Here is a 13607-nt window from a genome sequence, read left to right on the forward strand (position 1 = left end):
ACCAGGAGCCTAAGTTTATAAAGATTGAAGAATGCAGAAAATTCTTCATAGTAAAGATACTCCTTTATTGTTAACAATAGTTAACAAGCCAGGTAGCGAAAGGCTGTGTAGGACAGTTACATGACAGTAGGGTAAAAACATCCTTAGGAAGAGAGGATGTTCAGACGAAAATAGGACTAGCTCATAGCAGACACGTTAAAAACTGAATCATTGTGCTTATACAGCACAAGCATGAAATGTTAACTTTGAGTAAAACTGAAAACATTCAACACACGGGAACGTTGGATCTTTTGAGGTGGTCCTAGCTATAAACTATTCAGCAGCTCAAGGAAATTAAGAATGAAAACCCTGACATAGTTATTATACCTTAAAGAACCAGCTGAGAGTTCATGTGTCGGTCTAATGAAGAGCAAAGCACAGTCACTCCCCTTCAAAGAGAGAAGTGAAATGGTGAAGCAGGGCATGCATTTAGTAGGGCAAGAAGCCTTGCTAGACATGAAGTGAAGGGGACGCTATTTTCAAGTAACACCAGGCTTGAGAAAAAGTATTTTCGATTCATAATTTGAGATTTTTTTTTCCCACATTTTCATGTTTTAATAAATGAAATCTGTAACTTGAATGCTTTTCTACACAAAAACATTAAATCAAACTTTTACAGCTATCTGTAAAAATAGCTATAATTCCTGTGTTGGCTGGTTCCTTATTTGTTAGGCAAATACTGTTACATCATTTTCAGACACTGGCATGATCAGGGGCTGCACCACAAGTGTAATTTAGCTAATTACCAAAGGCTTGGCCACAGTTCCTGATCTTAAGCATCTCACGCTGTGCAGTGAGGTCTAATGCAGGCACCCTCCTCACCCTAGCAGGGCTATTCCCCAAATGTTTTTACATGCATTCAAGAAACTCAGCATTTCTACTTCTAGTTCAGAAGTCATAAGCAAGCCTTACAAAACACGTAACTGACTCTGAAAACCACCACGTACTTCAATAATATGCCATCCGGCTGTTTTCGAGCCAACAGGATATGCCCAGCTCTTATTTTCAGTCTTTCTCACAGCGACTGGCAGGAATATTTTTTGCTTTTAAGCTGAAAGCAGACGTCCCACAATGACTCGCTCCAGAAACCAGCAGGTGAAGGCGGCCCTGGCATGCAAGCCATGCCGTTAGCTCCTCGGGGCTGGCAGCGCTGGAACCGCACGTGGAGCAGGAGATGGCAGCCAGGGCGCCCCTGCGGTTACGGGGCCGACCACAGCCAGGCCTGAACCTGTTCCCCCCACATAGTTTCCTATCGTAGCCCACACAGCTGGAAACACCACCTTGAGTCAAAAATAAATTTTGCTGCATGCAGTGGAAGGGCGACGTGGTGGCTTCTCCCAGGAGGGGGGGGCGGCTGGCACCCAGGGAGCAGCGCTGTCCTTTGCCTCCGAGCACCCCGCAGGCTTTAGGGGTGCCTGTGAAGGGAACAGAAAAAAAAAAAGGCAACAAAACAACCCAAAAAGCGCAGGGTGTGGGTGGGGAAGGAAAGAGGCAGCTGCGTGTGGGGCTGGGGACCCCACCTTCCTGTCAGGAGGCTCTGCAGAAGCGAGCGGCGGCCCTGAGGAGAGGAAAGGGCGGGGGGCAGGCGGGAAGGGGCCGTTGGCACCCCCCCGGCCGTTGGCCTCACGGGGCGGCCGTTGGTGCGGGGGCGGCATGGCGGGGGGCGGCGGGAGGCCGTGCTCCCCCCCACGAGGCCTCCTGGGGATGGCGGCAGTGGTGGTGGTGGCGGCGGCAGCAGCAGGCTGGGGTGGCCTGGTTGGAGGTACCAAAAGGCCCGCAGCGGTGGGCCCACCCCAGGCATGGTTCTCCTCAGGGGGCTGCTGCGGGGCCCGGTGGTACCGAGGGATGGGGGCAGCGCTGCTGGGTGAGGGGGCTGTGCTGGCCTGCAGGACCGACCTTCGGCGCTTGATAAAAGCCGTGAGGTGGTGGTGGGGGGAGCAGCGCCATTTCAACCCCTCAGCCTTACTCCAGGCAGGCAGCGGTCAAGCAGGGCTGTCCTGGTCTGCCATCGAAGCCCAAAAGAGCCTCAGCAGCCAGGAGGAGTGCTAGGAATACTGCCATAGCGGGCTGGGGGTGTCTCACACACAACCACTTGTGCTCAGGCATCCAGCTGCTGTTTCCCAAAAGGCAGAAGCTCACAGATGCTTGAAAACCCAAACACCCACCCACAGGCACCACGTTGCACCCCTCCTGCTTCCCAAGGCTCTCACGGGGCTGTTGCAAAGAGCCTTAGCTTTCTGGTGGGATTTTTATAGCTTCTTGTTGTTGTTGTTGTTGAAGTGAAAGGCTCAGCTAGCCCAGAACACTGTATTAAAACAGATCCACAGCCTGGGCACTAAAGCAACAGAAAGTGGCAAGCCAGCAACAAGTGGGAGTCATGTTTTGGAAGGGGAAAGAATAGAAGCAGCAGGAACTTGCTAGGACAAAATGAATGGCACAGAATCATGCATTTAGATTTCGCCGTATAATATTCTAAGTTCTTTTCCCCACAGCAAGCGCTGTACCTGAAGACGAGCTACGTTCTGTTGGCTTAATTCAAAATAATTACATTTATGCTGACATCAAACGTGAAGGTAAATTTGTCAGATTATAAAATACATTTAAGTCTTACTAGACCTTTGAAATGCCATTTAAGTACAGTGATCATTATGTAAACAATGCTATGCATGGAAGTGGTGCAACCAGGCTTAGCTAAGCACACTGCTGGAGGCTCCGGAATATGGTTCTGACGGCATACATCAGCAAGAGGGTGCAGGCTGAGAAATACACCTGGCCTGTGGTGCACTCGTGGAAGATGTCGTGTCTAAACAAGAGTTGCCTGCTCAGCTCCTCAAACCCAAGCTCAAAACCTGGTGCTGGGACCCTGCAGCTCGGTCTGGTGGTTTCTGCTACCCGCAGTCAGCACCCACTGCCCCGTGGACAGTTCCAGCTGTTAATAGCAGCAAGCAGAGACACGACCAGCCTCCTTCTCGTTAGTCCCAACGGGAAAAATTAGCTTAACATTACACCAAGTATAGGTTTGAAGTACTTTGTCATTTCATGTCTTTTACCTTATTCTCTTGTGTTGCAGTTAACGTGTATGTTAAAGTATTTACAAATAGCCCACTTCTGGTATGCATGGATTTGTCTCTTTCTCAAGAAGAAATAATAGATCCCAAGTATTTGTGGATCGGTCCAGATGGAAAAAATTTAGAAGGTTAGTTACTTTTTTTTCTGACTACAAAGAATTTCCACTCTTCCTGCCTTCACCATTTTTTTCCAAGTCACTGATAGAATAGGCTTTTTACAGCACTTCTACTCAAACTTACAAACAGCCCCTGCCTCTTGGGGGTGGGGTCAGAAATCAGGAAAATATGCTGAGATAGAAAACTAATTTTTCTATTTACAAGGGGAAAAGTTGACCTCAAATAGCTAAATAAGTTACCGCACATGAAATCACGTATTTTCCTCGTTTCTGTTGATGCTACCGTGCAGTAGTGTGGTGGGTCCAAACAGTCACGTGGCCCTTTATCAGATTTTTCCACAAACTCCGACAGACTACGTTTCCTTTCTCCCTCTAAAACTATAAAATGCTTGAGATAAAAGCCAACTTGCAGCAAGTCTAAGAGGTCAAATTTTAGACTGTTTCAGACTAACACAAATCAGTGTGCCATTATGCACTAAAAGCCTCATCTTTCAGTGTTTTAAATGAGCAGAAACCAAGTATTTCCAGTGATCAACTATTTCCTGTTTCTATTCTAGGGCAAACATATGCGAATCTTACAGAAACTGGAAAGTTGATGCTGATGGGTTTTAAGGAGTCCATGTCTGGAGCTTACACTTGCACTCTTTCTCACAGAATCATAGAAACTATGACACAAGAAGAAGTAGACGTGTTTGAGACATATAAGTTTATGTTATACGGTAAGATTACTTGCTTACTAGTAAGCTAATGCACGCAGCCTTTGCAGTTTGGTGTGTTTGTAATAGGCATGTTTATTTCAAGGCTTGATAGAAATTGTTAACAATCTATGCCAGAAGAGAAATGTGTATATAGATAGTCAAATATCCTTCCAGCTTGGGAAAAAGTTTAAATGACTGCTATCAAGAACATATGACAACTCAAAGAATAAAATAACCCCTACCTTCAACAAGAAACAAGTGAACTACGGTAATTCCAGTGTTACCCAAGATCTGAAAAGAAAGCTCAGGTCTGAGTGCAGTCTCCTACAAGAGAGATTACCGTACTGAGCCTAATGCCAATGCAGAATGAGGCTGAGCAGTACACTCAAGCCTTCCTCCACCCTTTGTAACCACTGTTCACCAACATCGCCTCTCCACCCACAAAATAACGTCTCCGAAATGCTCAAAACACTAACCTTTTTCAATCATTTTTAAAACATTCCCTCCCACACCTTAGCTGCATAGTGTTTTTGCATCAGCCCAATCCGTTTCAGTAACACGGCTTCATAGTAAAATAAATACAGAACTAGCGTATCTATTTGCTCCTTTTTTGTTTCAATGTGTAGGAGCAGAGCCTCATAACACAAGCACGGATTCCTGTAGATTTCAGACTAAAATGTCTCTTACTCTTTGAGTCAGCTACAACAAGGATAAGTTTGTTCTGATTTGGTTAATGAGTGAACTATTTACTTGTTTACTTTTGAATAAGTGCCTGCATTTCTGATACAAAGTACCCTGATATAGAAGATAAGGCACTGTACAAGATTGAGTGATTACACTGCTGAACTCATACACAAACTATTTTCTTAAAAGCATACAGGGAAGCTGACCATGCATACCAGATATCTGTTCGCTTTACTACAAAGGGATGTGAGCTAGCAGCCAATGCCCAGTTCTTTGAGGAACTGAAGAAAATCTTAGACAACTTAATTTCTGATCTGACATGCCACATCATAGAGTCATCGTACAAATGCCATTCCATCAAGATACCAAACCAAGGCCTCCTGCATGAGCTCTTTGTTACTTTTCAAGGTAACATATTTCAGTGTTTGTTTGGGAGTGATTATTTCTATTCATAAATAACCTGGATGTCCTATAAACATCTGAAAAATATTAAAATCAAGCATACCTGCAGAAGTCACTGCCCTTTATTTGTGATCCCTGTATTTTTTCTTACCAACCCACAGATGGAGCTAAAATGCAGTTCATATGCTGAATGCATGGTACTGTACTTACAGCCTTAGCAAGAAACAATCCTTTTCAAGGAGTTCGGTTTGAAACAGTTATCGAAAGGAGACAATTGAAGAGATACGATTTTTCGCTAATATAATTGTAAAAGGAAAATGGCCTATTCTTTTTCATTTTTTGATTTTTAATAAGCCTGTGACCTATGTGGTTTTGCTTGATTCTAGGAAACTGCACAGAAGTAAAAAGCCAGAGCTTCACAGTTCCCTTATGGTAATACTGATGTGGCTGTATTGCCTTGCAAAAGAGGTTAAATCAGCCCTGATGGCTGCCCTAACTTAGATGTTTTTATCACCAAGTAAAGGAAATTATTCAGTAGTGCTTTGACCATATTTTCTCCCATATCTGTTCTCATCACGTGCCAGGCAGAACCACCCAACAAGTTATGGAACAGTTTGGTGGCTGTTTTCCCCTTGGCAAAATCCAGGGGTGCTCGGAACAAAGCGGGGACCCAAAGCTTTGAAGTTTTCCTGCAACTTCGGTCCTCTCTGTACTGAGTGAGGGTGCTATGTGAGAGCTTAGTTCCTTTCTCCTCACATCTCAGCATGCTTCCCCCCCTGTTATTTTATTGGTTGACTTCTGACTCTTACTGGAAGAGCACAATTTAAGTAACTGGTAGAAACCACCAGGACCATCCCCCTCCGTTTTGTCAGTGACTCATTTTTCAGAATTCAAGTACACCAAGTAAAAACCTTTTTTGAAACACTATCTTGACTAGAGATGGTGACAAAAATAATCACCATTCTCCACAAATTAGAAAGGATGAAACATAAAATGCTGAAGCATTCAGTGAAGAAATTTGTTGTGTTTTTTGTTTTTTTTTTTTCCCTCCCTAAAATGAACCTGAAGATAGCTGCTGTAAGTTCACTAATACATCCTTAAATACAGATGTGAATGTGTATCTCTTTTCCCCACCAATAGTTAATCCTTTTGCACCCGGATGGGAAGAAGTTTGCCAACAGGTTCCTTATGACTGTGAAGATGCAACAAACATGAAAGTCCAAGAGGTTCTGTGTCAGCCACCCTTGTCTTCTTCGCATGTTTAACACAAATTCCTGCCTTAGCATCTACAGATTTGACTGGTAGTAATCCAGCTTCCCCCAGATTTTATGGGATTAATATCACTGTAAGAGATGATTCATAGAGCTCAGATAATTAAATTCAGAATGGAAAATTGTTTTAAAGGTCAAATTTATCCACACCAAAAAAAAAAAAAAGCCAGACCTACTGTTCCCATTATACTACCTCAAAAATAAGGAATCAAATATAAACATTTATGTTAGTACACTAAACTTCCAGAGCTTTAAATTAAATCTTTGAGTTATGACTCAGTAAAGGGAATATAATTTAAAATAAACCTACTGTAGCCAGTTTCTGAAATATGTTATCTCTGGCTTCTTAATGCTAGTATATACTATTGTATCCTGCACTGCTCTGATCCCAGGCCCTCTGAAGCCAAAGGAAAATTCCCAGTCAAGGTGACAGCCTGGGGAGGAGAGGGGAACGACAATACCATGAGGTATTTACTGACACTGTTAATCAAAACCGTGACTATTTTCTTTATTCTTCCAATGTTTCTGAATTCCAGGCAAGAAATCGGATCGGAGAGTTTTTCAGTAGGCAGACATACGCTTTGAAGCACGAGTTTCAAACTGCCCCTACAATCCACTACGTGGACAACAGCTTCTCGGTTACCCACGTTGACAGCTGTCGACCAGGTTTTGGGAAAAATGATATCACCCACCAGAACTGTGCTGGCTGCTGTGGTAAATAAAAACGCTTTATTTATGTATTGCATGGTAGTCCTGATCACAGCCCTCTGTAAAGTATTTGGTAAACATCAGTGTCAGAAGTCAGGATATTTCCATTCGCCTTTTAGGAAGGCATCCCTCCCCATCAGATTTTTTTTTTTTTTTTTTTTTTTTAAGTGCCATGTGGAAGAGAGAGCAGGCAGTGTTTGCAATGGTTGTTAGCACGTCAGTAGATAAAACTATTTCCAAACAGAGTAAATGGAAGCAGTGAAGTGTTCCTTCTTCCAGGCCAGTGGTCAGTGACAACACTCAGGATATTGGGCAAATAAAAAACAATTACCTTCACGGTAGCAGGGCTATAAAACCCTCAGCTGCACCACTGCTGGTCCTGGGGGCGCAGGGAGCTGGGAAAGGGCTGGCTCTGCCTGCAGCACCAGCAGCTGACGGGCTGGCCCCAGCTGAGGCAGAGGGGAGCTGACAAACTTTGTTCTCTTTGCAGTGGTTTGTGAGCCTGGAACATACAGTCCGAACAACGAAGTCATCTGCCACGTATGTACCAGGCCTCACATCAAGAAGTACGGAGCAAAGTTTTGCTAATAAATATACAACGGGAACTGGAAAACTGAAGAGAAGCTATGAAAGCACTTTTTTTTTTTTTTTGTGATGTACTTTTCATTTTTAGCTACCAGTTCTGGAATCCTACATTATTTTTTGAATGAAAGCCAAACTTCCTCATCCACGCACCCCAACATTTTGTATCTTCAGGGAACACTTATAAAAGTGATGCATAAAATGAAGCACTCATGCAACATAAAGTAACTTTAAAAAAAAAAAAAAAAGGAGGTGGTTTGTCACATGGCTGTGGGTGCAAGGAGTCCATTTCTTGGTGGTGACACCAGACAAGCCTCAGCTTTTCGCTGCAGTTTACCCAGAGATCATTAAGGAGCTACAACCAACTCAGGGAGAGGTGGCAGAGCTGCAGTGGAGTTACGAACCATAGTGACATGTGCCAGAATCTGTGTTAATAATACCTGGGAGAAATTACTCAGAAGTACTAAGTATTTAATCCATGATTTAAAAACATAAATGCTCTTTTCTTCTATATTTTGCTGTTTCTTTCTTTGTGTCCAAGATGCTGCAGCTTGCCCAGCACAGAGCCAGTTGATGTGCTGGGAGCAGCCACGGCTCCACTCAGGGCTTTCCGTGCTGCAGCCGCCAGTGGGAGCTCTGCTAACGAGCAGACACCAGGAGCACGGAGTGAGATCGTGTCCCTCAAACCATGGGGTTACCACCAAGTCCTGCAGCCTGGCCAGATGCAAGGATGCTGCTTTTGAGGCTTACCTCGCCCACATCTCATGGAGGGAAGCAGGGAGGCTGCTGAGCCTTCTCTGCCTGTTTGCTGCTGCATCCTCTCCTCCGTTGAGCAAACACGAGCGGAACAGCTCTGCTGGCCCCAGGAGCGTGTTGGACAGGATTATCCACCCCCTTACTGCAGCTGTAAGCTCCCGAGTTCACTAGGTCAGTAACAAGTCGAGATATAAATTGCCAAACACTGACATAACAGGAAAGCTCTCTTCCCAGAAGAGACTTACTCTGATCTGCTCCTGAAGGTTGGCTGCCGTAGCTGCAGCAGTCAATTACTTTGCTCACAAAGCAGCATCGCCAAAAATTCGGTTTCGCTGCTTTCAAGAGCATCGTGAGTAACGCTGCCACCTTACTCATCCCTTCTGAGCCACGGCGGAGTTACAAGAACAGGTTTTTACAACTCGTCTTTAAGCTTTGTAAGCTGCTCCCTGCCAGAGCTGTTGCCTTCCAGGCTCCTTGGTCACTCTGTCAAGGGGCACGAGAACTCCCCCTCTCTCCCCCCTCACTCCAGGGGCAGCCAAACAACCAGCACAGCCCCATTTGAGGCCGCCTGTGCACAGGGGTTGCAGCCCCCCAGGACCAGACTGACGGGGACCCTGCACCCCACTGCCTGTGCATGCACACACCCAGCCCCATAAAGCCCTGTCTGGCTTCCCACGGAGCAATTCCTCTCCTTTTTGCACTGTGCAGTAGGAAGTCAAGCAAAAGAACACCTCCCGCTCTGTAACAGCAACTTCTTATGGCATCTAGAAATTCCTTGGTGGGTACTCATCCAAAAATCGACCAGATTCAACCCAGTTAAACTTATCCATTTTGACAGCAACACAGCAGGAGACGGCACGGGCACAGACCACGCTCCGAGCTTTTCAGAATCATTACTTATTAAATACTGACGAATAAAATGTACTGTAACGAGCATTTAAACTGCCTGTAGGCTGATTATCTCAGCCGCCAACTGGACACTGTGTGCACCGCTCAGGCTTATACAGATTAAGCAGAAGGGCTCTGCGACTGTTCCCTGTGTTCCTCGGCCTATTTCACAACAGAGCATCTCACAGAGGAATGCCACATACATAAATTATTATGGGAAAAAAAAAAAAAAAGCAGTAAGTAGGCAGGCACGGAGCGTAATGGCTAGTGAGTCACAAATGAACACTTGCTGCCTCCTCCCTCTCTTAAAAAATGCAGTTACAGAAAGCTCTTGTAGTGCTTTGGGTTTTCAGTGGGCTTTTAAAATGTGGAAAAATAGGTCAAACATTTCCATATGACATCGCAGAGGGGTTTGTCATTAATCCCATGCAGGCTTTCAAGAAAGAGGAGGATGCAAAGCAGCTTCTCTCCGGCCTGTGGTGGACACGAGCTCCCCCCAAGCAGTGAAACTCCCCCCATTGCTGCCTGAGACAACCCAAAAGGCAGCTGCTGCTTTTATTTTTGGCACAGCATCGCTTGGAGCTCCAGCCCTTTCCTTTTCCCGAGCTGAAGGATCTCCATCCCACTTCAAACTTTACAAATCACTGTAACCAGCTCTCACTCAGCCTCCCCTTTACTTTTTACAGTCCCCAGCCACAACAGCCCATGAGGAGCATCACAGCCACGGTCACCACTAAGTCCTCCTTTCACCTTGCTCCTTTTTTTGTACACCTTCCTCTCCCTCTTTTCAGATGCTCTTGGCACAGACACCCCCAAGCAAGCGGCTGCCCCAGGCACTTCAATGTGACCCTCAGCCTCCTCGAAGCACGAGGCTTTCCGTAAAGGATGAGGCTTTCCGTAAAGGACGACCGAACACGTCAAAGCGTGGCGATGAATTCTCGCAAATAAATAGAATTGAAAACTTCCTGCCCCCCTTTCTCAGCACAGCCCTCCAACAACTCAGCCTCGCACCCAGGCGGCCGCCAGCAGCTCGGGAGCCCTTTGAAGCCTCCGAATGACAAAACCCAAGCCGCTGCCTGCAAGCCGCAGCCCCTCTCGTTCCGGTGTCAGAGCTGCATTTTCCCAGCCTGGAACAAACCACTTGAGAAGCACTTCGCAAGCACATGTTCGAGCACTCACTGCAGAGCCGCTGCGCCAGCTAGTGGGTTGTAGCACGGAGCTGGGACCGCGTCTGTCGGGGTGACAACAGCATCACAGCACCGGTGCAAGGGTCTCCTGCCTCCCATGGCACTTCTATCAACCCAAACATGAGCTGGAAGAAGGGCAGGAGGGGCTGCAGCTGCCCAAAACTCCCAGCACATCCCCATGCAGCAAGAAAGCAGCAGCCCCAAAAAAAAAAGCTCCTCCTGGGGCAGGAGGGCACGGGGATGGGGCTGATCCGGGGCACCTGGTGCTGATCCAGGGCACCTGGTGCTGCAACGCATCCCATCTGGGAGGGAAGTTGTTTTTTTTTGGGGGGGGCAAACAGTGGGGATAGTGTCTGGAGGGGGTAAAAGGGCTCCTGCCCCAAGCTGCTTCACTGTGAAGTGGTTTGGAAAAGCACCAGGGTGTCCCTTCTGTCCCCAGTAACCCCAGCTGGTCCTGTGGGTGCGCTGGGCTCAGCGCACGGGGACAGCCCCGGCTGCAGCTTCAGGGCTCCGAGAGGACACACATCGGGGGTGTGAAGCCCCCCCTGCAGCCGTGGTCCCCGGGGGGAGCAGGGGGGGGGCAGCGCACAAGTGGGGCTGTTTTGATTTGCTGAGTCAAAGGCAGCGGCCGGGAGCTGGTGCGAAATGCAAAGTGTGTTTGGGTACGGCAGCCCCGTTAAGTTCCTCGGTGGGACCAATCATTTATAGAAAATTAAGCATATTTTCAAGTGCTCTGCTGAACTGGAACCGGAGAAAGGAAAGAAAAAAAAAATGGGAAAAAAAAAAAAAAAAAAAGGAGCCAGTGCTGCTTTCTGGCACCTAAACCCTGGCCTGGAGCGAGGCTGGGGGAAGGATGGGGGGAGCCCTGTGGGGGGGACAGACAAACGGACACGAGCAACAGCCCCAGCCCATGGGGACAGGCATCCACGTGTCCCAGCGGGGAGAAGTGAGCCTGGGAAGGTGACGGGGACAGCTCTGCAGAGCTCCAGGCTGCCCGTCGCTGCCATCCGCAGGCACAACCTCCCCCAGAGCTCCCCAAAGCTCCCCCAAACCTCCCCAAAACCCCCCCAAAACCTCCCCAGAACCACAGTGATCAGAGCCTGGTGCCGGCCCCTGCCTGGCAGCACGTGAGGGATGGGGAAAATTCAGCAGCAAGTCCAGGGGGGGGCAAAACGCTGAGGCTGCAACGCCCTGCACGGACGGGCAGAGCTGTCCTGATCCTTCGCTCTGCTTCGCTTTTCCCATCCCCTGAAATTAAATTTCCTCTCGCAGAAGTCCAGTGACCACATTTTCTGCGCAGCACCAGTCCTGTAACGAGCAGCATCCCAGGATTAATGAGTCCTTTGCAGGCAGTGAATAAGTATGATTCATTATTGGCAGCAATGCCACTGTAAATGGATTTTTTGTGGTGAAAATAAATAAATAAGCCTATGCAACTGAAGGGCCGTTGATGAAGTGTGGGCCAGTTTTAATCACAGTGTAATTGCTGCCATCAGTTCTAATTATTTATAAATATTTTTATAATTGTGGAAATTAAACAATTAGACATCCTTCCTTCCCCCTTCAAAATTGAATCATTTAAAAGTTCAGGATGCGGTCTGGGGCCGGGAGCACCGAACGGACCTCGTGCACAGACCAAAAGGGAATTGTTTCACCATTCTCCTAAAACGTCTGTCCTGCAAAACGAAACGGGCACGGATCCTCCTCCACCCCTGGGAGCAGAAAGCCCCCGGCAGCCCCGAGAGAGGCCGAGGTGCCCCGGGAGTTCGTAACAAAGATTTAAGGAACGGCGCAGAAGGAGGTCGCGCTGCTAATTTGCTCGTTACTGATCCCAGCAGATAAATCTCCGGCGTGTCGGGGAAGAAATTACCCAGAAATGCGGTATGAAAATGGATGGGTTTAGTGCCTCGATAAAAAACACACATTTCCTAGAGCTTTGGGGACGAAGGGCCCAGACCTCGTCCTTGCCCTTCCCGACCCGTCCCAGCCCCGCTCGGCCGCGGGCACCTCCTGGCTCCCCCCCCGATCCCAGTTTCTCTTCTCTCCCCTTTCCTTGCAACACCCGAGCGCATGCCCAGCACTACCAGGGGCATCAATTCCGTGCCGTTCAGCCCGTCCTAGGAGAAGTTCTCCTCTTGAAGCTTATTGCAGATTTTTATGAGGTTTCTTATGTATTTTTCTCCCTGCCCACCCGCGCAGCCCAGCAGCTGCGCAGAGAAACAGGAGCCCCTATTCCTGGTGCTGCCCCAGGACCGAAGGGCGAGCTCCATGGTGAGCCCCAAACACCCCAAAGGCAGCGCTCGGACCCGGTCCCCGTCCTTGGGGCTGGCTGCAGGTGACATTTCCAGGCTGTGTGCTGCAGGGCTGAGGGATGCTGCCTTCCCTCCCCTGGCTGTGCAGGGGACGCTGCTCCTGCAGCCTCCCAGCCGGCGGGACCCAAAGAGCATTTAATGAGGCTTTAAAATCGATAGCGCGGGTGCGGGAGGCATTTCCCACCGCTGGAGGATTGCCGGTGCTGTGCTGCCACCGGGATCCACCTCCTTCCCCCTCTGCTCATTAGTGTCAGCTGTAACGAGCCTGGCATTTCCCATCCTAACAGCACCTCGGGCAGGAAGGAGCCTGGGAGATGCGACGGGGCAGGGGTGCGCACGCTGCGGTGCCGTGGTCCCCTCCTGGCTGACACAAGGCACGGTGTGGCTCGGGGACACCGCCGGGGGCTCGGTGCTACCCAGACCCAGCAGGACCGCGGGGAGCCGCAGCCCCCTGCCCAGCTGCTCGTGGGGCACAGGAGGAGGCTCCCCGGGGAGTGGGGGCTGCCATCTGCTCGGGATTGCAGGCTCTGCGGGCTGTCACGGCTGTGCCGCGTCTGGAGGCAGCCAAGTGACAGCCAAGGTCACCGTCCCGCGAGTGGGAGCTGTCGCTCCGCGTTAGGGCCTGGATTTCACCCTCCGTGGCACCAATTCTCGGCATGAGCCATGCAGGGAGAGCTGCCGGTGAGCTGGCACGGGGACCTGGTGGCTGTGGGCATGGGGAAGGGCTCGGGTGTCCCCCAGCCACCGCGGTGCCTGTCCCTTGTGCCGCACGATGTGGTAAGGACAGGAGGGCAGGGAGCAAAACGGGGCCTGGTGGCTGCAGCTTGGGGACGGGCACAGCTCGGGGCACGTGGTGGTGACCTGAGCCGCAGGAACCGAGCGGCGCCTTCATTAAT

General features: G+C 48.8%; 2 protein-coding genes across 4 annotated transcripts in view; one reads left to right on the forward strand and one right to left on the reverse strand.

Annotated features, from left to right (window-relative positions):
* IKZF3 (IKAROS family zinc finger 3) overlaps positions 1 to 1671 on the reverse strand; it is a 40123-nt gene extending 38452 nt beyond the window's left edge. For 2 of the 3 annotated variants that reach the window (XM_072028794.1, XM_072028791.1), the window contains exon 1: positions 987 to 1313. Coding sequence is in view for 1 of the 3 variants with exons in the window: in XM_072028790.1 (XP_071884891.1) it covers positions 1320 to 1347 (28 nt within the window). In the remaining 2 variants the exon portion in view is untranslated. The other variant, XM_072028790.1, reaches the window with a different exon arrangement.
* On the forward strand, positions 1645 to 7828 carry ZPBP2 (zona pellucida binding protein 2). The gene is made up of 8 exons (XM_038168844.2): positions 1645 to 1801; positions 2532 to 2612; positions 3110 to 3235; positions 3781 to 3942; positions 4795 to 5013; positions 6148 to 6233; positions 6815 to 6992; positions 7477 to 7828. Exons 1-8 carry the CDS (start codon positions 1693 to 1695, stop codon positions 7572 to 7574), a joined length of 1059 nt encoding a protein of 352 aa, XP_038024772.2. The 5' UTR covers positions 1645 to 1692; the 3' UTR covers positions 7575 to 7828.
* The last annotated feature ends 5779 nt before the right edge of the window (positions 7829 to 13607 follow it).

This window comes from Anas platyrhynchos, chromosome 28, assembly GCF_047663525.1.
Source record: "Anas platyrhynchos isolate ZD024472 breed Pekin duck chromosome 28, IASCAAS_PekinDuck_T2T, whole genome shotgun sequence".
In the NCBI taxonomy this organism is placed as follows: domain Eukaryota; kingdom Metazoa; phylum Chordata; class Aves; order Anseriformes; family Anatidae; genus Anas; species Anas platyrhynchos.

What these genes read in the sequence shown, in the direction of transcription:
- ZPBP2 (XM_038168844.2), top strand. Translation starts at nt 1,693, where the DNA reads ATGGCGGGGGGCGGCGGGAGGCCGTGCTCCCCCCCACGAGGCCTCCTG. An exon ending in CTGGGGTGGCCTGGTTGGAG is followed by an intron (nt 1,802 to 2,531) that starts GTACCAAAAGGC and finishes TTTTCCCCACAG; the next exon opens with CAAGCGCTGTACCTGAAGAC. An exon ending in AGATGGAAAAAATTTAGAAG is followed by an intron (nt 3,236 to 3,780) that starts GTTAGTTACTTT and finishes TTTCTATTCTAG; the next exon opens with GGCAAACATATGCGAATCTT.